Genomic DNA, 24870 nt, shown 5'->3' with positions numbered 1-24870 from the left:
GAGCTACAGGAAAAGTTTAAATGAGTCTCTGTGACGTCTCTTGTGTTATGAGGGTAGGAGTCCAATCCCAAAAATGGGTTTGGACTCCAAACTACTAAAGTTCTTGTTTGGAAATCTGGTGAACTGGCCTGGATTTGGAGTTCATCTTGTGATTCATTTGCAGTGTTAAATCCATGCGGACAAAGACAGACCCCTTGTCCGCAAGCCCTCTGACATCTTTGGGATAAACCTTTGGAGACCCTCCCTGCTTCAACATTGCCAATATGTGAAGGATCAGGGACCAGACTCTGAACTGATTATAGAAGATGTGAACTGTTCCACAAGTAAATTTTTCTATGATACCTTGGAGGTGTATTGTGTCAGTGGCATATTCAAATATATACATATATTCAAATATATACATATATATATATATATATATATATATATATATATATAGAATATATGGCATATATATAATGGACTACCAGCGGTCAATAAATCCATCCATCCATCCCTTTTCTGAACCGATTTATCCACACGCGGGCCGTGCTGGAGCCGAATCCCAGCTGTCTTCGGGCATTAGACGGGGGACACTCTGAACCGGTTGCCAGCCAATCGCAGGGCACACATAGACAAACAACCATCCGTGCTCACACTCACACCTAAGGACAAATTAGAGTGTTCAATCTTCCTGTCATGCATGTTTTTGGAATGTGGGAGGAAACCGGAGTGCCCAGAGAAAACCCACGCAGGCACGGGGACAACATGCAAACCCCACACAGGAAGGCCAGAGCTGGAATCAAACCCAGTACCTCTGCACTGCAAGGTTGATGAGCTAACCACTTGACTACCAGGCCGCCCTGGTCAATAAATGTGAAACAAATTCAATGTGTAAAATGGAGGAAAGATGATGTATTTCTTGAGAGTAAAGTAGCGGTGCTTTGATGACGCGGATGATGTCGCCGCTGACGGCTTTTGACACAGAATGCCACCCACGATGATGTAATGCCAGAACCCCATCAATCTTCCCATCCCTCTTACATGCCTGCCCCCTCCTCAGGTCCCCTACTGACTTATGTTAATTCTGCTGAGACTGGTCTACAGATGCCAAAAGTGTTAAGAAATGGCAACGAATTCAAGATGAGTTATGATGGTAAAATTCCATACAAATCTGGCTCTGTGTACAATGAACTGCGTCTGACCGGAGGACTTAGTGATGCGGTGCTCAAGGTTCACAATGATGAGTTTCTCATCCATAAGATCATCCTATGCAACTGCAGCCCATATTTTGAGTAAGTAGATCTATTTTTAATTGCTTGCATTCAGAAATTGTTAAAGTACTCTGTCCTGATTTAAAAGTACAGAAATGACTAGTGTAAGTAGAGGTGTCAAATTATCGCGTAAATTGCGAATAATTAATTTCAGTCATATTTAGTACATTATGCTTTTTAATCGTGTTAATCTAAATTTTAATTTAAATTTTTTTTGTTTCTGTACGTGGGTTGCCTTTTTATAATGTCCCTTTTTATGTGTTGGCTTCCTGTGTTAAGAGTTGTTGAGGGCGGGGAAATAAAGGCCAGTCGGTTCACAGCCTGAAGCGGACATTGATTGGCTGTCATTATGTTTCGGCTTGTTTAGCATAAACTGATAGGCTCCCATTGGAGTTGGGCGGGCCAGCAATGTTGAGAGGAAAGGAGAGGTGAAAATGGAGGCACATGTGAGAGTTCTCGGTCCAATGAATGGAAACTTTACATTCAAAAAATCGCCCCGACGGCACTATTGATAAAGGTGTGCCGAATTTGTAAGGAGTTTGCTTACCACCGAAGCAGCTCAAGTTTAGCCTACCATATCAATCAATGTAAAGCACCCAGTAGCGAGTACAGCTACAGCTAACATTAGCACCGAAAGCGTTAGCAAAATAGCGAGCCATCGCAAAGCTCTTCACCAAACTAAACTCCAGGAGGACACCCCGCGTATGAGAAAATTGTGAAAAATGGGTGGAGTGGGCCGTGCACCCGACACAAAATGAGGTCAGCTTTTGATAGATACCATTAGTCCCGAAGATTTCAATCAATCAATGAACATCAAAAAATAGATACCGGTAGTATTGTTCACTTGGCTGCTAAATGTTGGTTCACTACCTCTTTCTATTCTGGTGTTCAGGGCCCTCTTTCTTCGATGGTCCACCCCAGATCAGAGGGTCTATGTCATACAAGGTGTTACACCTCACATCATGCAACTCTTCATCGAGTTCGCGTACACCAACTTCGTGTTGGTGACAGAGGACAACGTCAAGGACTTGCTGATTGCTGCTGATAAATTTGTGATGACAACCATTGTCCAATCCTGCTGCGTATTCCTGGCAGAGCAGCTTTGTCCCGAAAACTGCATCGGCATCTGGCAGTTCACCAAAAACTGCCACACGCCGGAGCTGCAGATTAGTGCCTATCAGTACATTCTTTACCACTTTGAGGACGTTGCAGCCTCTGAGGAACTGCCACAATTTACTATGCAGGAATTCTGCGACATTCTGGACAGGGACGACCTGATTGTGAAGAAGGAGAACACAGTTTATGAGGCCATCCTGCAGTGGATTGCACACAAGCCAAGGGAGCGAGGCAGGAACCTGGCCGTGCTCCTAGCAAAAGTAAGTCAACCTGGGAAGTTGTTGAGGGACCTAGAGGTATTTCTGCATCAATTGCCTTTGTACATTTTCAGTCATGCAGGTCATGACAAAGTCCTTATAAGTCTAATCGAACTGAACTCTTCTTGTTGAAGACACGTCTAAATCAAAAAGGCCTCGTTCATTTATAAATTTTAGTTTGAGAGTTTCCCTGAGGGTTGTTGTTGTTGCTGGTGTATGACCGATTTGTATAACAATCAGGCATTGACCTGTCTGGTGATAAAATGCTATGTTAGTGGCCACTTAACCCGTGGGGTGAGACAATCTTTGAGGAAGGGATGTATGAACATTACTGTAGCCCCACTTGTCTTTGGCCAGAATTTCAGAACATTGCTGTAGCTTCAGTTGTCTGGCCCAAATTGTGGTTTCAAAGAGGCATGAAACAAGTAATCTGTCTCTAACTACAAAAGCGCTCACTTATGCTCTGCTGACAACAATATCCTGACATTTCTCCCGCCGCCCAAATTGTCTCACTTCATAGGAAAAATGACCATGACTGAGTTGCTTTTCCACCAGCTGGTGAAACTAATTTCACCAGCCACACTACATCAACAACGTGACCACCCCACCATACACATAAATAGAGTCCCTCCACACCCAAAATGGTGTGATGAAGCCTTTTGGATTTAAGGTGAAAGTTTTCAACAACCCAAAAAACATTTGTTGCCTCAATTACAACTTTTTTTGCATTACTGGATCAATAATCCCCAACCAAGATTGCATTATTGCTTTTTAAATTGCCAATTTTAAGGCATTGGCACTGAAAACTAAAGATGATTCAGATGCATTTTTCATTCATTTTTATTCTGTTCAACAAAAGTACAACATTACAAAGAATTGCAGTGAATGACTAAAAATTGACCTAAGGAATAATGAACACCTGAAAATGTTAATGATTTTTACATTATGATCCTACATGCGGTGTTAAAATCATTGCTATTTGCAAATGTGCATGATCAATGGCTAACACGATTGCTGCTTTGGTCTGGTGGCTGAACAGCTATTAGGTAGCAGCTAAACTGCTCATGTTTACGTGGGCAGGCTGTGAAAACTCCCCTCACATTTTCACTTCATCACTTGGGTTCTGCTTGTTGAAATGATTCAGCAGGTTTGATGCATTGCATTGTTTTTGACTACATACCTTGCACAACGGCTTCATTTACTCCACGTCGCTCTGGAGATAACTGCCAGACAAGCTTTGGTAAGGAACTCTGGTCAAAATAGGCTGATTTCCAGAAGATTATGTCAAGTCATGCCTGCCCATCAACTAAGCATTTAGCTGCATCATTGGCCTGTTCTGTTTATTTCAACTTGCAAAACCGAAGTTAGAAAGAAAAACTGGACTCATTTCCCCATTTCTGATTGAGTGTGAACACAGCTCAGAGCTAATCACATACCATGATTGTCAATCATAATCACCCAGCCCTACTAATATTGCCCCTCAGAAGGTACTCAACGGGGTTGGGTGGTTGACGCACATGCGGCGCTTATTTGGGGGGCTGGGGGGGTCTGTCACGCTGCATCCTGGTACCAAATGGATCAGGGGCTGAGGACCACTGATCGAGCAAGTACAACTATGGTTCAGCAGTGTTCAATGAGGTCTGATACCTATTGGACAAAATGGGTCCCCTAATATCTTAAATATCAGTCTGTCTACTGTGTAGGTCCGCCTGGCTCTGACCAGTGAGGAGTACATCACTATGAACGTGTTATCCAATCAGCTGGTGCAGAGTAACAACAAGTGCTTGGACATGGTTGACTTCGCCACCCGAGTGATCCACCACATGGTGGCAAACTCCGTGTCTGCATACTGCAACCTGGTGGCCCGTCCCCGTCTGCCTTCCGGCATCCTTTTGGCGATCGGCGGCTGGAGTGGTGCCAACCCAACGCAGTGCATTGAGGCATATGACGTGCATGCCAACCGCTGGGTCAGTTTTATCGAGGACATAGAGCAACCGCGGGCATACTGCGGTGCTGCCTTTCTCAATGACGCCGTCTACTGCCTTGGGGGTTTTGACGGCGCGGAACATTACAACACCGTCAGCCGCTTTGACCTGAACGCACGTACCTGGCAGGAAGTTGCACCCATGCACTCCCGTCGATGCTACGTGAGTGTCACGGTGCTAAACGGGTGCATCTACGCACTAGGTGGCTCTGACGGACGGGTGAGACTAAAGACGGCTGAGTACTACACGCCTGAGACTAACCAGTGGACTCTGATCGCCAGCATGCACGAATTGAGGAGTGACGCCAGCTGCACCACCCTCAATGACAAGGTAGGTGGCATTAATGTTGTCATGCAGGCTTACTTGCATTCATGAGACCATCCCTTTGTTTCCAGATTTACATTTGCGGTGGTTTTAATGGAAACGAGCCTTTGCAAACGGCAGAGTATTACAGTCCTGACACCAACGAGTGGACCATGATGACCCCGATGAGCAGCCGTCGTAGTGGCATCGGAGTCATTGGGTTTGCTGACCACGTTTATGCAGTAAGAGAAGCATAACACAATGATTGGCAATGACAATGATTTAAAGTACTTTAAAAAAAATCCTTGGATACTTTAGCTTGGGCAACTATTTTGAATATCGAGAATTTCCAACTGGTAGGGAGACCTTGGACAGGCGGGAGAGTCTCATGATTAATCAGGAAACATTTTGGCATCAGCGTGGTGTAACTGGGGGAGGTTGTCAGAGAAAGGGAAGTCTGAAATAAGGGTCTCGCTCCTTGATTCAACTTTTGCAGAAAAGCATTTTTTTCAGTCGATGTTATCCTGGCGGCTTCTCCAGGCTATGACCTTCAGCGAAAGTGAAGATCCAATTACAAGGCCATTGTTCTTGGGGTAAATTTAGTCGACTGGATGATTGCTCGGGTGGAGCAGTTAACGTATATCGGTTGTCATGTTGATGAGTCGTCCAAGGCTGAATAACTTGTATGTATGTTACTACCTGTGGTTATAGTTCTGAAATTTCACTGGTAACCAAAAGAACAAGGTTGCCAGTACAAGAGGATTTCTTTCAGATAAGGTGTCCTGGCTAACCCTGAGAGGTATGGTAAGATATTTGGTCATCAGAGAGAAACTCAAAGTGAGTAGTTGTTCCTCTACATCCAGAGATGGCGAGGGCATCAATTTGGATCCGGAGCATGCCTACACGGCAGATGGACCTTAGGGCAGATTTAGGACACACTAGAGGGACTATGGCCTCAGAACAAGTGTCTCAGTGTCCAAAGACTAAGGAGAGGTGGCCAGAGACAAGGAATTTTCTGCATCTGCCTTAGCTTCACACAGACTCGGATAAGATGTAGAGTGTGTTTTCTTGAACTTGTAACCTCAAAATCTAATTTGAAAACTACCTTGAGAGAAGGAGAAAGACTTGATGGCAAGGCTGGCAACATCACACCATAAGAAAAATGGTACAGAAACTTAACCTGAATTCACAACCCATGTTTCCCAACCCAGGCATGGAATAATAATTTCAAACCCCAACTTGAAACCATGACCTTGCCTTCAGCGTTACAGATGCCACATCTGTTCACATATTACGTAGTGTTGTCTGTTAATGATAGTTGTGCTTCCCCCAAGGTTGGCGGCTATGACGGTCAAACTCGTCTGACCAGCGCCGAGGCTTACAACCCACAGACCAACAACTGGATCATCCTGGCCCCCATGGACTGCCCCCGGAGCAACTTTGGCATTGAAGTCATAGAGGACCGCCTCTTTGTTGCCGGGGGGTTCAACGGGGTCTCCACCACCAAGCTGGTAGAGTACTACGACCTCACCACAGGTCTGTGGTCTCCAGCGTGCGACATGCTGATGTCACGAAGTGCTTTGACTTGCTGCGTGATGTCGGGATTCTACAACATGGCACACTACGCCATGCTCCGGAATGATCTACCACTGCTATTTCTGGAGGATGACATGGACACGGAGGAGGATGTGTAGACACTGGAAAAAACCTGAAATAAACTGAAAATGAATGATAGAAAAACCTTGAAATAAACTGATAAATGACCCTGAAATAAATTGGAAAAAATATCTAAATGACTAAACATGAGAGATGAAAAAGGAAACAACAATAACAAAGGTGATGATGATTGCATTTAATTATATCTGTTTTCTATTTTTGTCTTTTTATTGAGAGTCAGGTGTTTGGTGCAGTTTGCCATCCACCGGTCAAATAAAGATTTTTGTAATGAAATCACTTCAGACCATCTTTGGCTTGAACCCCTAATCATTGTTTGAAACCCTAACAGAGGGTTTGAATCCATCTTTTAAAACCCACCTTTGAAACACCCTTGATAATTACATGAACCTCGTAACCTTAACCCTTGTTGCATGAAGCCCTAATTCGGTAACCCCAAACCAATCCTAGAACTATCCCTAAACTAGATGTGAAATCCTAATTTGAAAAGCACTAAACCTTTGAAACCCCAACAAACTCAAAACCCCAATTTGAAACACTAATCTTGGTTTAAGACCTAACCCAGGCTTGAAACCTGACTTTGAATTCCAGGTGCCTGTTTGAATTTTAGTGACACTTGAAACATTTATTTGATACCATAACTTGGAACCCAACCTCTAATTTGAGCCCTAACCGTTGTTTGAATTGTCTAATCCATACCTACATTTTTTTAAAACCCTAACTATAGCTTCAAACACAAATTCTGAACCCTTACAGAGATTTTAAATCCTAATTTGAAACTTACTGGAAAGCCAGACTATCTTGAAACCCTGATCTTTGTTTGAATCCCCAACCCTTGTTTTGAAACTAAAAACCCACTTTAAAGTGGCTTGAAACACTAGTTTGAAGGTTGAACTTGAAACCCAAAAACTAATTTGAACTTTATCTCAAACCTTAATTATTGTTGAAAACGTTACCCGGGTCTCTAAACCCAAATTTGACAACACAATCAAAATCCTAACTCTCATCAGAAACCCTACAATGAAACTCTTATCCCCCTTCAGAAAACACCTGAGACTGTTCACTAGAGTTGAGAGAATAAAACAAATTTAATGATATATTGTGATAAGTAGAAATTATCTCCAACCTCCAGTGAGGGCCAATGAATATTTAGTCAAAATGCGGACAAAAGTATGATGTGATGAGTTTCCTTAATTGAAAGCATTGGGACTTTGATGATGCGAATGAGGTCGCCACCGTGGTCATCGTTGTCTTTTGACACAGAATCCCACCATGATGCTATCTCCCATTACCAGCACCGCCCCACCTCCCAAATGACCCCTCCCCCTATGTCCCCGGGGCCGACGCCCAGCCGCACTATGAAGACAGGGCAACACCTTCATGATGAGTTCAGATGGTCCGTTGGCGTGTGGCCAACTGCAGCATCTCACCAAAGGCCTAAGCGATGCCATCATCGCGGTGGACAACACTGAGTTCCACATCCATAAGATCATCCTGTGCAACTGCAGCCCCTACTTCGGGTGAGTTGGGGGGAAATGTCCACGGATAAAGATGATGGACCTTTTCATTTCAAGTTGACCTTGTGTGTCTGTCTCCTGGTTGTTCAGAGCCCTCTTTCTACGCTGGTCCAACCCAGACCAGAGGGTGTATGTCATACATGGTCTGGCGGCCCACTTAATGCGGCTCATTGTTGATTTTGCATACACCGGCACTGTGTCGGTGACGGAGGACAATGTGAAGGAGTTGTTGATCGCGGCCGATGAGTTCAATATGATTGCCATTGTTCAAACCTGCTGCACGTTTCTAACAGAGCAGCTCAGGCCGGAGAACTGCGTTGGCATCTGGCAGTTCACCAGGAACTATTACGTTCCCCAGTTGCAGCTTGATGCCTACCAGTACATCCTCTACCACTTTGAGGACGTGGCTGCCTCGCACGAGCTCCGCTGGCTCTCTGTGCAGGACTTGTGCGACATCCTAGACCGCGATGACCTGATCGTGAAGAAGGAGAACACGGTGTTCCAGGCCATCCTACACTGGATTGCGCATGCACCCCGTGAGCGAGGCAGGAACCTGGCTGTGCTGCTAGCGCGGGTGAGTAGAAGAAGCTCACTAATTTGTATCAGGGGCACCTTTTGTCTCTCTACACGCACTAAAAATGTAAGAACTTTGCTTCAGGTTCAGGGTTTGAGTACCGATGGCTTTGGACCCCAAATTTAAGCTCTAACCCTGTCCAGAAACCCCCCTTTAAACCCCAATCATCTCCTTGTCCTCTGTCCAATGTGCAGGTCCGTCTGGCTCTGACAAGTGAGGAGTTCATCTCGGTCAACGTGCTGACCAATCAGATGGTACAGAACAACAGCAAGTGTCTGGACATGGTAGGTTTCGCCACTCGAGTGATCCGTCACATGAAAGCCAACTCCGTGTCTGGATTCTGCAACCTGGTCGCTCGTCCCCGCCTGCCTTCCGCCATCCTTCTGGCGATAGGCGGATGGAGTGGAGTTAACCCGACGCAGTGCATCGAAGCATATGACATCCACGCTAACAGTTGGGTCAGCCTTTTGGACAATATGGACCAACCGCGGGCGTACTGCGGTGCCGCCTTTCTCAACAATGCCATCTATTGTTTGGGCGGCTTTGACGGCACAGAATACTACAACACTGTCAGCCGCTTTGACCTGAACACTCGTACCTGGCATAAAGTGGCGCCCATGCACTTCCGCCGCTGCTATGTGAGCGTCACAGTGCTAAATGGATGCATTTACGCAATAGGAGGCCACGATGGACGTGTAAGACTAGAGACGGCTGAGTACTACACACCTGAAACCAACCAGTGGACTCTTATTGCCAGTATGCAAGAACAGAGGAGCGATGCTAGCTGTACCACCCTCAATGACAAGGTGGGTAACCCAACCCTAACCAGAAGAGGCAGGAATTGTGTTTTGGTTTTAAACAACCATTTGGGGAGGGGGAGGGGTTCTACTAGTTTTGGTCAAGGCTTGTTGAATCACTATTGAGATTTGATGAATAATCACAGGAATTGTTAGAAAATTCAGCCACCTAAGCCAATTATTACAGGAATATAAAATTTAACGATGACGTCTATTTTGAGTAGACAGACAAAGAGTCAAGAATCCATGCAGGAAAACGCAAGAGAAGTCAGGGTATAAAGTACCCGTTTTAGGGTCATCTATAGGGGTTCCTCACCAGCAAACTACCCAAAGATTTGGGTTGATTGCCACCAGATTTGAACCACTTATAATATGAGTGATGCTCTTTTGCCCAGAATTGGAGTGTGAGCAGTTGGTGGCGAAAAAGTTGGGATACTTCTGTCATTGATTTTTACTTCAGTTCACTAATATAACCATTCGGTTTCAGGTTTACATTTGCGGTGGTTTTAATGGAAATGAGTCACTGCAAACGGCAGAATATTATAGCCCAGAGACCAACCAGTGGATGGCCACGGCCCCCATGAGCTGCCGCCGCAGTGGCATTGGGGTCATCGGGCATGGCGGCCTTGTGTACGCAGTAAGTGTAAGGCTGACACCAGCAATCAAGGAATTTGATTAGGAAATGAAGTTTTAATCTTGCTTTTATTCCTGAAGGTTGGAGGCTATGATGGGGATGACCGCCTGGCTAGCGCTGAGGCCTACGACCCTCAGACAGACACCTGGCTCATGCTGCCACCCATGCAGTGCCCCAGGAGCAACTTTGGCATTGAAGTGGTGGAGGATCGTCTCTTTGTGGCTGGTGGCTACAATGGTGTCTCCACCACCAACCTGGTGGAGTACTACGATCTGAAACTTGGCACGTGGTCTGCGGCCAATGATATGCGGATCTCTCGAAGCGCTCTGAGCTGCTGTGTGATGTCCGGGTTGCCCAACATTGCCCAGTATACGATGCTTCGTAATGACCTGCCTTTGCTCTTCTTGGAGGATGATACAGTTGATATGGAAGATGAAGTCTAAAAAAAACTGCAGTGACTTTGTGCTAACAAATGACTGAAATAATACTCACACGCTGATAGTTTTCCCTGGAGTGTAAGTAACTATTTTGACAAGATTAAGATTCTAATAATTTACTGAAATAAATTATGATAGAATTTGGTTAACAATGGGCATGAGACTGGATGGACAGCTGGATTACCAAAAGATTAGTCTTTGGGAAAAAAAATGTCAGTCAAGTACTTCAAGGTACAACCAGAGCAGCCGCTCCCTTTTCACAGAGTACCCATAGGGTGCAGGGCACCGTCATGCGCGGGAGGGGGCGGGCATCATCTGTGGGGTCAACATCAAGTGCGTATCATGCGTTGAATGGGTTGGGGGAATAATGGAATACATGTACCGCCGTTATGTATTCAGAATACAAAAAGATGTAACTATTCTGTTACAGTTACAGATATAGTGAGAATACAGGTATATTCATTAAAAATGTGGATTATTTTGCAGGATTACATTTTGCATGCTAGGAGGGAGAGGGCAAAATTAACTTCCATTTTCTCCACTAATAATGTGGAAAGGTTTGAACAACTCTACTTTCCCTCACCAGAAGAAGCTATCGATCTCAGCAGCAAGGTGCACGTTAGTTAGCATATCTCCCTCACATTTATTATGTTTTGGATTTGGATTAGGGTTGCTAAAGCTTCCTCCAGCATTCCAAAACAATGCACATCAATCAACCCTAAGAAAAGACCAGACAATTAAATCGTGTTTTTTTTGTTGGGGTTTTTTTGTTTTGTTTTAAACATTTGTTATTAAGGTAATCTGAATGTAATTTCCTCAGTTGCTTTGGTACATTTCTCAGATCAGAATTGAAATTTACAATACAGCATGTATTTTCTCGCCCCACGACCCTTGAGGATAAGCGGATCAGAAAATGGATGGATGGATAAACATAAGCAATCAATAATGTCAAAAACAGCAGAGAATTGTACGTGAACCTTTGCTTGGATGTGGCAAAGCATTAGCAACTTGTTCCAAGAAATGAGAAACTGCTTTTTTGATTTGAACAAGTGACAATGTTGTGAACATTTGTAGTTTTTAGAAATTCAATTCTGATCTGTAATCTCAATTCTGAAAATGTACCAAAGCCGTCAGCATAAACACCCCATACCCCGATCACCCAAAAATTTGGGGCCTTGAAAAAAGGTGTGTTGGGGGACACTGTCTGGCTTTTCACCTTAGGACACCCAAAGGGCTAGCAGTGGCCCCCGGGTATGACTATGATGAGTTGGGCATCAGGGAGAGATATGATTTGATGTCTAAACATTTTCAATTTGTGAATTCTGACCAGCATTTGTCATTGCAAAACTTCCACTTCCTTCACCCGATTCAAACCATTCCAACATTAAAATGTTCTGCTCATTTATGAAACGTGCCATTTTTTTTCCATTCCACATTCAAACATTTCCAAGAAAAAAGTGACTGGATGTCTAATCCAACCTATTTATTTCAAGTACCGGTCAATTTAATTGAATACTTTCATGTGACCACAATATTCAAAAACACAATGACCCTTGCATGCTGTCTGTAGAACTCAAAAAAATATTCTTCTAAAATCATACATATAAGACAAGGTGGAGATTCAATGTTTTCTATTACTATGTGGTTTGGCAAGTCAAAGCACTCCTGAATTAGAATGCGGTTGGACCAGAAAATGCCTCACTCCATTCATTTGCAAGGGTCAATCAACTTCATTAGATTTGATGGTTAAGACTAAGTTTCAGGCAGAAAGGCAACACCTTGCGATGCACAGTGGGGTGACTGCAGAATCACTATGGTGGATGGAGGTTGACGAGTTGGGGGAAAAAAAAATTCAAACAAGGTCAAGAACCTTGAAACGAGCAAGAAACACCTTTTCTTAAAAAAAAAAAAAAAGCCTTTATGATTTAATATGTTTAGCATGCTATTAGGTGCATCTTCAAGCCTAATCTGAGGATCATGTTCACCACCTGCTTTGAATTTAGATCTATTCGTCCCATAAATGCCGATGGCTCTTCTATGAAGGCAAGAGAGTTCAAACAAAGAGAGTTGGCTTTTGTGCGATCAATGGCCATATGATATCCAGGGTGTAGTCTTCCATCATCCCCAAATTTGCCAGGATAGACTCAGAGTAAGTTAGCCTTTCTGTTCCAGTCAAAAATGTGTGACATATTTTAGGCAGCGGAGGACAAAAATGAACAGTGATGTTTTCTTTCAATCCAAAGTGCTGTTGCTTTAATGATGCCAATGATGTAACTACTGATGACGAGGTTGGCTTTTGACATAGAACGCCACCATGATGTAATTGTAACATCTCGCCCTGTGTTAATATTCCCCACTGAGATATTTCACGAGTAAAAGCCCAACGGGTGTTCAGAGATGGCAAAACAATCAAGATGAGTTACGATGGTAAATATTCATACAGGTCTGTCAATGACGAACTAAGTCGAACAAGGAAACTTAGCGATGCGGTCATCAGGGTTGACAATGCTGAATTTCACATCCACAAAATTATTCTTTGCAAGTGCAGCCACTACTTCAGGTGAGTTGACAATTCCTAGGTAACAACCTAAGATGCACATTTTCGAGAGGAAAACTGAATAAATTATGAATTCTATCTCTGTATTCCGAATTTTCAGAGCCCTCTTTCTACGATGGTCAACTTCAGACCAGAGGGTCTACGTCATACATGGTCTGACGGCTCAGTTAATGCAACTATTTGTTGATTTTGCATATGCCGGCTCCGTGTTGGTGACAAAGGACAATGTCAAGGATTTGTTGCTGGCTGCAGACCGGTTCAACATAATTGGCATCGTCCAAACCTGCTGCGCGTTTCTAACGGAACAGCTCTGTCCAGGAAACTGCATTGGCATCTGGCAGTTCACGCGGAACTGCTACACCCCGGATCTACAGCGAAATGCCTTCCAGTATATCCTCTACCACTTTGACGATGTTGCGAGTTCAAATGAGTTGCAGCAACTCTCCGTACAGGACTTATGCGATATCCTGGACCGGGATGACCTTATGGTAAAAACGGAAAATACTGTGTATGAGGCCATTTTGCACTGGATTGCACATGCACCTTGGGAGCGAGGCGACAACATGGCGGTGCTGCTGGCCAAAGTAAGTCAACAAGCACTTGGGCAACTGGATTTCATATCCGCAGTACAGGATCTGTAATGTTTTGGGTTAGGATTTGAGTAAAGGGTTAGGCAAGGAGTTGGGTCTTGAGGATAAAGGAAGGGCAGGGTAAGAGTTAGTTTAAGGTTAGGAGTTAGTTGGGGAGGGTTAGTGTGGGATTTTGTGCAGGTATAGGGGATAGGGTAAAGGGTAGGCTATGGTTAGGTGTTAATAGGGTAGCATAAGGGTGAGGCATTAAAAGAGACTAGCTGTAGCTCGGTTTCAGGGGTGACAGCATTAAGGTAATAGTTACGGGTTATGATAAAATGTAACTCGGAGTAGGTTTAGGATTTGACTTTCAGGTGGGTTCAACACTAGAAATTAGGATAAGTTTGATTCTAGGGTTCAGAGGTCATTTGGGGAAAAGGATAAATTAGAGTAAGAATTAGAGTGGGATTATGATTAGCGACAGGAGGACAGTATGAGATATCAAATTTAGGATAGAGTTGGATGAGGCAATACATTAGGCATGGCTTTTGAGTTGGAGTAAGGAGTTTACGTTTGGGTTGGATTTAGAAGTAGGGTTGGATTTAGGAGTAGGCCGAGTGTTGAGGTTTCGGGTAGGATTATGGTTTGGTAATAAATTACGTTTGAGGTAAATTATAGGTGTCAGGATTGGGGTGGATTTGACTTACAAATTAGGGGTAGGGTACCATAAGGAGCAAGATCGAGGGTGGGGTTGGAGGGAATTATGTCTCTCAAATTTGGTATTCCCAAAGCACTCCATTGATAGCACATGGAGTGCTATACCTTATTTAGAGTCCAGGGTGATCGTGCAGATTTTGTGGTTCGGTGTCATGGAAACTGGATGTCTGATCACAGTTCCTAGAACCCACCTTGCCTCCAACCCGATTCTAATTTGCACTGTGTAGGTCCGTCTCGCACTGACAAGCGTAGAGTTCATCGCAATCAAGGTGCTGACCAATCATCTGATCCAGAACAGCAGGAAGTGCCTGGACATAGTTGCATTGGCTACTCGCGTCATGTGCCACATGAACACAAACTCTGTGTGCGGCTATCGCAACCTGGTGGCTCGTCCTCGCCTGCCTTCCGCCATCCTGCTTGCCATTGGTGGCTTCAGCGGCCCCAACCCGACGCACCTCATCGAGGCGTATGATGTGCATGCCAACACCTGGGCGGACTTGGTCGACAACATGGAGCATCCACATGCTTACTTTGGCACTGCATTCCTGGGCAACTCTGTCTACTGCGTGGGCGGATTTGACGGCCGGAGGCATTACAACACTGTTCGGCGCTTTGATGTGAACACTCGCACCTGGCACCAGGTAGCGCCCATGCATTTTCGCCGGTGCTCCGTGAGCGTCACGGTGCTAAACGGGCGCGTATATGCCATTGGGGGCGTGGACGGTCGCATAAGACTAAAAAACGCAGAGTACTACATGCCCGGGACAAACCAGTGGACTCTTATCGCCAGTATGCATGAGCACAGGAGCGACGCTAGCTGCACCACCCTCAACAACAAGGTAGGTGGTGATAAAAGGTACACTTCAAAAACATCTAAGATCTAAAATTGAAGGGCATTTCACTTACTAAAATGAGTTTTTCTCATAGTTATAATTTATTAGGATTAGGATGGAGATCATTTTCTGTATATCCTGCCTTCAATTTACCAGTCAGTCCAACTTTGGGTTCCAGGTTTACGTATGCGGTGGTTTTAACGGAAATGAGCCCTTGCGAACGGCGGAGTATTACAACCCAGAGACCAACCAGTGGACCATGATCGTCCCAATGAACTGCTGTCGCAGTGGCACTGGAGTCATTGCGTATGCCAACCACATTTATGCAGTACGTGCAATACACTGAGTTAGCATGTTAAGGGTTTGGGTCATCCATTTTAGGACTGGTATGATAGTATAAGGCCTGGTATACACATAGGGACAAGGAGGTCTTGATTTTTTTCGGATGTCAAATGGCAGACTATTTTATGTTTTACAAGATTATCCAACAAGATTATCCTTTGGTCTGAGGTGTGTTAAGGTTGGTTAAGGTGCAGATAATGAGGTCAAACAGATTGTTGCAGACAATCATAAATATGAAACATTCAATATTTACAACCAAATGTCTTCCTAGCGGGTAAAGCCAACAACTCTCGACTCGGACTTTATACGTTCAATAAGTGGCCGAAAATAATAACAAAATGCCTTACCATGTTCTCCCTGAAACATTGAAGTCTGGTGGACTCAGTGGAGGGGCAGCTCCCAGAGCTGTAGAATTACAGTATATAGTCCACTTTCATGGTCTCCAGAATGTTTTCTCAAGAAAAATAGTCCCAAGAACATCATCATTCCCTCCTTTTGGGGTTTTTCTTCCCATATTGCAGTTACTGTTTTTTTTGCGGTTGTTGCAGTATCGTCTTTGTTTTTGTTAAAACATGTTTGATCGCAAAAATGCTTCTGTCTCGCAGGACTAGATTCTAGCTTGGTGGTGGAACCGTTGGAGCATACTACACACAGCACGATAAAAACTGTTAAATGCTAGATTTTTCTTGTTCACAAATTGGGTCTGTAACAGATTAACAATATCGAATGTTAAGCTCAGACCAAACACAAAATATTGCTTCACCCCATGTGTGTCGCATGATTTTGTTCGCAGGCCAACTATATAGGGGTTGCTTCGAGCGGGGAGGAGGAGGGTAGAAGTTTGAATCTTGGTGGTCAATCTGGTATGCGGTGGTAGTGCTAGTACTTTGGCTGCTAAATGTAATCATGCTTGACAGTTTCAACAGCTGTAAATAAGTAAATCTATTTAGCAGATATGCCAACTTCCCCGCTCCTCATTTTCCAAGCCTGCTCCTTTTTGGCTCGGTCCCGGCTGCAATTGGAAGCTGGCTGTGCTGTATACCTCTCTGTCCCACAGATATTGTTTTTATTTCATCATGCTATTTGCGCTTCTGCTGTTGCTTTTGAATACATTCTTGACGGAAATTGTCTGTCGGTGACAACGCCACAAAAAGTCCACATATGTAAATGAAATGGGTGAAGAACCAAAATTTTCACCTCAAACACTTCATCCACGCTGGCCTGCATGCAACCGTGTTAACTGCACTATATATGGAAACGCGCTGCCAGAAATGCTCAGCTCACGTTCGGTCTGATTACAGAATTAAGAAATTCTCATGCGTGTACCAGGCCTAAGTTAGTCAATCAATAGGGTGGTTATGTTTGGTTATTCCGGTTAAGGTTCAGGTTAGGGCATGATCTGACTTTTAACTCTCTTCTTCCTTCTTAAGATCGGTGGTTTTGACGGCGATATGCGCCTGTGTAGCGTAGAGGCCTATGACCCCAACACGGACGCTTGGATGCTCTTACCTTCCATGCAGTGTCCACGCAGCAACTTTGGGATCCAGGTACTAGAAGACCGCCTCTTCGTGGCTGGGGGCAATACGGGTGTGTCGGCCACCAACATGGTGGAGTACTATGATGCCCACGCAGCCACGTGGTTCCCTGCCTGTGACATGGCCGTCTCTCGGAGCGCACTCAGTTGCTGTGTTGTGTCTGGTTTGGCGAACGTCGGCCATTTTGTCACACTGCGAAGTGAACTGCCGTGGCTTCAATTGGAGGAAGTGGCCCTGGAAATGGAAGACGACTTTTGAACAATGACATGGAAAGGAACGAAATAAAAAAGTCCACCAGAGGAAATGACAAGCATAATTATGGTATATGCTAAGTTAGCTAGCTTTTACACGAGTAACTCCTCTGCTTTCCTCGTGTTTATATTCACCAAAAAACTTCCACGGTGTAACAATTCATCTCTATAAAGGGCCAGAGTAAACAAAAAAGTTGATAGCATTGCTTGCCATTTTATTTTAGCTTTGCGGTTAGCAACTCTTCTGCCTCTGCTGAACCAATATAGTTTCCTGTTTCCTGCCTCAACACTCCCACAGAGCTCACCCGTTTCTCATTATACCAGGAGGACAAAAGGACACTTACTTAACAATATTCTCTTTTGGCGGCTGTTCCACATCCTTAGGGAAAAAAAGCTCCTTAGTGTTTGAGTGCTTACAGCTAAACACGATGACCGTGTATGCTAACTTATCATGCAAGCAACTCTTCTGCAGCCCACATTGTGTATTTTCCTCTTTGACGGTGTTTAAATGCTCTTGAACAGTTAACCCGGGACATGTGGTCACCCCACGTTTTGTGTAATTTTTTACATTCCCCCGATTACTCTTCGACATACTTGGCATGCCAATCTGCGAGAAACACTTCAGCCGCCAGTAGCGATCAAATTTCCATCTCATTTTTCCACTCAGTTTTTATACGTTCTCTTCTCACAAGATGGCGGCAGCCTCCCATTTACACCCTGAGAACTGGGGGGGGGGGGGGGGGGGGCGCGCATCTCATTCGCCTCCCACACATTAAAGACTGTGACATCATCTGCGAGGGTAGAGGGGGCGGGGGTGCACGGGTGTGGGTTTGCGGGGTGGGGGATAGGTACTTCAGAGGGTGCGCGAAGGACAAACGTATTGAATTGCATGACATCATTTTGCACTAATATGATCATATATCTTAAGCGGTGCTAGGCATGAGAGGGGCCATAATCCGCCCGACGACTGCTTGAGATGCGAAGGGGGGAATAAAAATGGAGAAGAATGGGAGGAAGAGGAGGAGAAGTGGAGCTGTGAAGGTTATTTCCGACATTACTCCTGAGCCAGGAGGAGAAAGCAGTACATCAGCGACGTGGCGCTAAGTAAAGATGGCCAGCTGCACTCTTAATCTTTTCATTTCTCATCTCCCGGCAACAAGGGGAGACGCGAAGAGAAAAATGAGGACTAAAGGTGATGTCTGTGGAAAAGACGAAAAACAAAGTGATCAGAAGAGAAATGAGGGGAAAATGGTGTGAGTGTTGTTGGGGGAGGGTTTGAAACGAGGAAGACCCAGAAATTAACACGAAATAGACAAAACGATCCAGGTTCCTAATTTTTTAATACCTAAATGTAACCTTAAAAAAAAGTTTTTCAATTCTTTTGCCTCATATTTCTAGTTTTAGCCGCCCAAAAATTGATGTCCCATTTAAATGGCCAGTTACCTAGAAAAAAATTCAACTGAAACTAAATAAATCAACTCGCATTGTGAGAAAAATAAAGGGTTTCTTATCTTATGTAACTGATTATGATTACAAGTTTGCTTTTTTGTATGAAAGTTTTATTTTCTGGAATTGTGTGAAAAAATAACTTACAATTACAATTTGACACATGGATAAAACAATCGTTTTGTTTTAACCTTTTAAATATATATAAAAGTAAAAGACAAACGTGATCTTACATGGCACAATATGTTGTGTCAGGAAAAGTCAAGACTGGAGCATGGAGATGATACGATCTTAACTGTCAATTTTGTTACAACCAAAAAAAAAAAAAAAAACACAAGATAGTCCAGTGAGTCAAGTTAGCAAGTCACTACTCCAGTGACTCTTGTAATTTGGCTTTGTATGTCCTTGACGCCGATTTAAAACATTTTTTTTAGCACATCAGATTCTTTTTTTCATTATTTTTTAGTTTGACAGTATGAATTTTTACCATGTGTTGTAATTTATTAGATACGTTTCAGAAAAAAAATCCACTGGAAGTTACATATCATCTTGAATAGTATTATGTTATTATTATAAACAGTTGACGTGCTAGAGAAAACGAGGGCAGATTTGCAAAACAAATCTAGAAAAGTTTACTTGCATCTCTGATTAAAAAAAATGTAACAATTTGCCGATGAGTAATTTTTCATCCTTTCAGCTGTTCTGAGAGGTTTCAAGCTGCGTTTAAAGTCGCACGTGCATAGTGAGCAGTCGAGCTCCTTGCAGTGCTTTGGCAGCAGACGTCAAGTACGTGAGCGGATGGAGCCACTGGTGGCTCAGCGAGTCCTCATTCTCATTCAGCCCCACTTTGCAGCGCGCTTGTTCTCATGAAAGAACATTAAAATATATAAATCACCATATAGCAAGAGGGGTATTCGTTTGACATTTCCCAAGAGGAGATGACAGTGTCAAAGTGCTGATAATTAAAAGTTCTGAATGCCATTCAGAAGGACAAACAGGAAAATTTAACGGGGGAAATTTCTCCTTTCAGTTCTCATTGGAAACCCTAACACTACAAAGCCCAATTCGGAATTGTAATTTGAGACTACTGTAATTTCAAAACCTAGCCACTCTTATTTTTAACCTCAACCCTAGCATGGAACGGTAATTTTAAATCCCAACCCTGCCTTGGCACCCTACTTTGGACCACTGACCCTCTCTTGAAAGCCTAATTTTAAAGTTAACTTGAAACGTTTACCCTATATTGAAACCATCAGTTTCGTAACCCTAACCTAAGCTGGAACCCATCCTACTTGAAACCCGAACTTGATCTTGAAATTCCAATTTCCTGTCTTGAAATCCTGATTTAGAACCCCAATTTGAAATGCTACGATTTATTTTTTTAATTTTAACAGGACACCAAAAGGAACAAAAAATATCCAAACCCTCGAAACAAATGAAAAATTGATTTAACACCAGACTGCTATTCTGTGCTGAATTTTGATTGGCCAGTCTGCACTTTTTAGGGTAAGGCTCAGGAAAAAAAAAAAATCAATATAGTATATATGGGACACCAGCAATAAACACTAAAAGCCAGTCACATACAGCAAAGATTAAAGACCATAAAAAAACAACACACCACCATTGTGTTTTTGCTGCATTGAGGAAGCATTACATGTATGTTTACATGTTGTGTCATTTACATGTTGTTGGCATGTTGCTGACTGGTTTACAACAGCAAAATGAGCTCCACGGAAGCCTCTGCAGCTTCACCTTGATATGTTAAGACTCCACTGTCGAAAGCCAGCCTGCTGTCCAATCGTCAAAAAAGGCATTCCAGTCACGGAGGACTGGTGGTCTGAGGGACTCTGCTTCAAAAAACAAACCACCACCAAAAAAGAACAAAAAACCCCCACCCGCATTTATTCTCTTTGCTGCATAAACATCGTCCTTCCTTGGCGAAAATGTTCCGTTGTAAAAATCCAACAGTGTCCACCCCACACAAAATTTTGAACCTTTGGTCCACATTTTTCTTTTTTAAAATAAAAATACAATAAATGTTCTTTTTTGCAGTTCCCCCCATCCTCTGTTTTAGTATAAATATGGAGGGGGAAAAAAACTATATTCTACTGTGCAAGTGACAAGAAACACACACATTTTGACACTTGAGGATCCAGGGTTGCGGAGGTATTTTTCTTTTCTTTTTTTAAACAAACTGAAAGTCATCAAACGGACTAAAACGCCGACGTCGAAACGCGTCATGAGTGTAGAAAATTTGCGCGACGCATTGCTACCTACTCCTGGAAGAGAGACTCCCCACACTGGTTTGTGTTTTTTCAACAAGCTGCCATGTTGTTGCGGTGCATGGAAAGTTATGTCGCTTTGTTTTTGTACAAAATGTCCACATAAAAGCAAGGAATTCCGCGATAAAGACAACCATTTTTTTTCATGGCAAATGGTTCAAAGTGGATTCCCACGTTACACAGCAAGAGCGTAAAAACTGACCAGCGCATGGGTGGAGTAGAACGTTCTCTTGGTATTTTGCCAAACTAGTGAGAAGACGGCGTTTGCGCCGTTGTGGGAGCCAACACAGCCATCTCCAGGCAAGTTTTTGCAAATGTAAAATGCAGTCCGATTTTGGGTCACCAAATTTGCCGGATGCGCCGTGGGCATGCAATCAAATAAGCCAGAAGGCCCATTGAGGCATAGCGGGGGTCGACCAAATTCACAAACCTGTTAAGACTTGCCCTGGCACAAAAATGAAGATGTACTCGTTTTTACAGCACAGTCTACTTTCTGCCACCAAATTGTGAGGTGTGACGGAGGCACACCAGCTCCGTCCGCCGGAACGCCCAGAGAAGCGCAGGGAGGTCCCCAACATGGTGAACTAGACTTGACACAGCATGAAAATAAAAACGGCCCATGTTTAGGCCAATAGCACGAGCGCTTGTGTATGAAAATAGGGCCTTTAGTGTCGGCCAATCATCTAACGGGCCTATCTGACTGGCCCGGACACAAGATGGTGACCTGGTGAGACTCAAGTCTCCGAGACGTATCCTGGAGACTAGTCGGGTCGCCAGGCAGTCGTGGTAAATTCAAACATGTTCAATTGCTTTCGGAGAGCTTTTTGGAGACTTTTTCTACATCTGCGGCAGGTCTGCGAAATCGCCAAGACCTGCTGGAGACATCGCAGATACATCTCGGCTACTTTGTGGAGCCGTCTATACGCAACGTCCAATTAGTCTTGACAAGACATCGCACTGATGAAAGCTTCAGCAAGACTTTGGTCTCCCGAGTTCGCAAGCATTCGCCACTAACTGAAATACCAACTTTAGATACCTGCATCCATCGATTGGTCGTGAATAATTCCCAACCAGGGTGGCTAGCTGAAGTTGCACCGGATTTGCCTGAAAATAACTACTGTAATTACATCCATTTTCTGATCCGCTTCATCCTCACAAGGATGCCTTCTTCTTCCATTTCGGACTTTAGTCCTTCAGATTTTTTCATGTGTCCTATCATGGCCATTGAATTTAATTTGAATTGGAAAACCATTGTTTTGGAAGGTGGGGCGCTAACGGGGTTTTATTGTATAACATATTTTTAACGGGATACAATTTCCGGTTCTGGTAACCCCAAAGTGGTGGCTGATCAGTCAGAAGTGCTGCTCTTCTTTGTTGATTGTAGTTCGTGCCAATTAGCATGCATATTGCTAACGCCAATGCATGTGGTTTTGCTTTCACACATGAGTCTGCATCCTCTGCGTGTGTCTCTGCGAGTGGTCAGAAGGGGGCGACGAGTACGAAAAGCGGGTAGCTGTGTCGTACTTTCCCAGCCCCGCTTCGGGGCTGTGCTGCCCAGGTCCGCTCCCTGGTCCGGTGGGGTACATCTCGTAGGCCGGCCCCTCCTCCGCAGGCGGCGCGAAGGCCACGCGATAGCCGTGGTACTGCGAGGGGTACCCGTAGCTGTCGTAGGCAAGTTGGGTGGTGCCGTCCAGCGGCCCGCAGTCCCCCGGGTAGTCCCCCGGTGGGTTGGATGCCGCCTGCTGGGCAGCGGCCGCCGCCCGGGAGAGCGTGCTGAACTGGGCGTAGGTGGAGTGCGAGATGCGGGAAGGTGGGCGCGGGTCATAGCAACCGGCCCGGGAGCCCGGTACTCCGCTGGGGGGGACCGCGCCGCTGGGGGCGGAGGGCGGGGCTGCGGAAACGGTGGCGCCGCCTGTCGCGCTGTTGGCGTTGGGAGAGCGGAAGTCTCCCTGGTAGTGGACGGCGCGGGACTGAGGGCGAGCCTCGTCGTGGGTGGTCGCTCGCACGTTGTAGTAGCCATTTGTTGGATCCTGAAATCGCAAACACAAGTAACGGCCTCGTGAAACTAATTCAAGACCTGGAACCCAGACCAGCGTTTCTAACACCCTAAACCTAATCCCCAAGCCGAACCTGAAACGGAAACCATCGTATGACACCCTAACTTGAAACTCTAAGCCCATGCGCTACCTTGAGTTCGTAGTCGTCACGCGTGTCGCTCTCGCTGCGCACATCCTGCTTGAGGTCCATGTCGTCTTTGAAGGGCTGAGTGGAGGGAGAGAGGGAGACAGAGGGCAGAAACTAAACCGTCAAACGACAAAACACACAGACGGACGGAGGGAGAGAGAGAAGGAGGGGCGGACGTCCAGAGAGGAGGAAGACAGGGAGGAGAACAGAGTTGCAACTTTTATTCATTTAGCTCATTCGATTCTTGCCCGACTGACTGATGAAGAATCATTTCAATGTGTTTCGTTAAGTGAATACTTTTGCGTATGCATGTAATGCTTTCCAGATTCTCTTAATTATAAATAATATTATTTATAGTATTGTTTTGTGTTTTTTGTTTTGTAAAGTGTCCTTGGGTGTCTTGAAAGGCGCTTATAAATAAAATGTATTATTATTATTATTATAATAAAACCCAAAAGGAGAATCTACTATTATGAATGATATACATAAAAAATATTTTGTTTCATCGTCTCATTAAACAAATCATTTCATTGTAAATAATACTAAGTACATTTTTAACAACGTATTCAACAAATTTGTATTCTGATTCGTTATCATTTAACTGCCAATAAAATAATGAGATGGAATTAATGAATTGACTATTGTTAATTGAGTCCAAAAATAGAAGTAAAATAAAAAATCTTAGATATGAAACAACTGACTTGTTAATCAGATGCGCCATTTTACACATTTGACATGTATTCATTCATTTAATGCTAATCAACCATATGTAAAACAATTAACTCATTTATACATTAAAACATGTCAGAATCATTGTGTTTGATTCAACTATTTGACACATTTACATATGTTTGTAATGATTTCTCATCACATAATTGGTTAAATGATTTGTTGTATATTATAACAAAAAATATTAAAATATGAGGCTGAATTATTTTTTCATTCGTATAATATTTGACATACAAATTTAGATATTCCATGTTCTTTTCCTACCTCGACTAAAAATGAACTGTCCCATCTGTCTGCTTTAAAAAAACCCAACAACATTTGACAAAAAAAGGCCCACCGTTTTCCCAGGTGTGTTGTGGGTGTCATGTTGTGGATGTGGAAACCGGTTAACGTGCGTGTGGACTCACCGAGTACATCGCTTTGACCATGCGCGTGGCCGTGGAGACGGTGGCCGCTTCCTCCTCCAGACTGTGCGCCTCCTTGTTGACCGTCTCCACTTTGATGTCGGCTTTGCCCAGCGTCACTCCTCGATGTCCTGGAAAGACAACACAAGCACTTCGGGATCCACTTTACAGAGTTGTCCAGAGTTGGGAGACAAAATCGAGGAAAATGCTCCGGTAAATTTTATTGCTCGAACTGTTCAGTTCATTCAGGACGCCTTGGCAAGTATTTTTCACATTCTCAAAATTTCCACTTTTTTTTTTTTAAGTCGACCCACCTATCAATTCAGCTCCCCACCAACCCCCATCTCACATTCTATTTTTCTTCCCTTTTAATTAATTGTGCGGCATTTGGGTGTGTTTTAATGCACTGCATGTTTGCACTGAGGATTGAGGGGGAAGAAATTTCATCTGTGCTGTATGTTGTACATAGAGCAT

At 44.0% G+C, this 24870-nt stretch overlaps 4 protein-coding genes across 5 annotated transcripts in view; 3 read left to right on the top strand and 1 right to left on the bottom strand.

Moving 5' to 3' along the window:
- The first annotated feature begins 1086 nt into the window (after positions 1-1086).
- Positions 1087-6608, top strand: LOC147194569 (kelch-like protein 10). Its single transcript, XM_086129320.1, has 5 exons — positions 1087-1274; positions 2146-2629; positions 4330-4941; positions 5007-5156; positions 6249-6608. The coding sequence occupies exons 1-5, from the start codon at positions 1087-1089 to the stop codon at positions 6606-6608; spliced, it is 1794 nt and encodes a 597-aa protein (XP_085985446.1).
- A 1360-nt stretch (positions 6609-7968) lies between these two features.
- On the top strand, positions 7969-10553 carry LOC147194568 (kelch-like protein 10). The gene is made up of 5 exons (XM_086129330.1): positions 7969-8108; positions 8196-8679; positions 8874-9485; positions 9964-10113; positions 10191-10553. The coding sequence occupies exons 1-5, from the start codon at positions 7969-7971 to the stop codon at positions 10551-10553; spliced, it is 1749 nt and encodes a 582-aa protein (XP_085985456.1).
- A 2408-nt stretch (positions 10554-12961) lies between these two features.
- LOC147194567 (kelch-like protein 10) lies at positions 12962-17358 on the top strand. Its single transcript, XM_086129331.1, has 5 exons — positions 12962-13107; positions 13205-13688; positions 14618-15229; positions 15402-15551; positions 16996-17358. The coding sequence occupies exons 1-5, from the start codon at positions 12962-12964 to the stop codon at positions 17356-17358; spliced, it is 1755 nt and encodes a 584-aa protein (XP_085985457.1).
- A 3062-nt stretch (positions 17359-20420) lies between these two features.
- The window catches only part of kirrel1b (kirre like nephrin family adhesion molecule 1b), a 52492-nt gene continuing 48042 nt past the window's right edge, over positions 20421-24870 (bottom strand). The window contains exons 13-15 of one of the 2 annotated variants that reach the window (XM_086129413.1): positions 24400-24527; positions 23267-23377; positions 20421-23109 (exon numbers count right to left, since the gene is read on the bottom strand). In XM_086129413.1, the coding sequence (XP_085985539.1) occupies positions 22516-23109; positions 23267-23377; positions 24400-24527 (833 nt within the window). In that variant the 3' untranslated portion in view covers positions 20421-22515. The remainder of the gene's footprint in view (positions 23110-23266; positions 23378-24399; positions 24528-24870) is intronic. The other variant, XM_086129414.1, reaches the window with a different exon arrangement.

The sequence above is a fragment of the Hippocampus guttulatus genome, chromosome 14 (assembly GCF_054856545.1).
Source record: "Hippocampus guttulatus isolate MCC_2025c chromosome 14, RoL_Hgut_1.0, whole genome shotgun sequence".
Taxonomy (NCBI): Eukaryota; Metazoa; Chordata; class Actinopteri; order Syngnathiformes; family Syngnathidae; genus Hippocampus; species Hippocampus guttulatus.
This window is presented reverse-complemented; position numbering and strand designations above follow the sequence as displayed.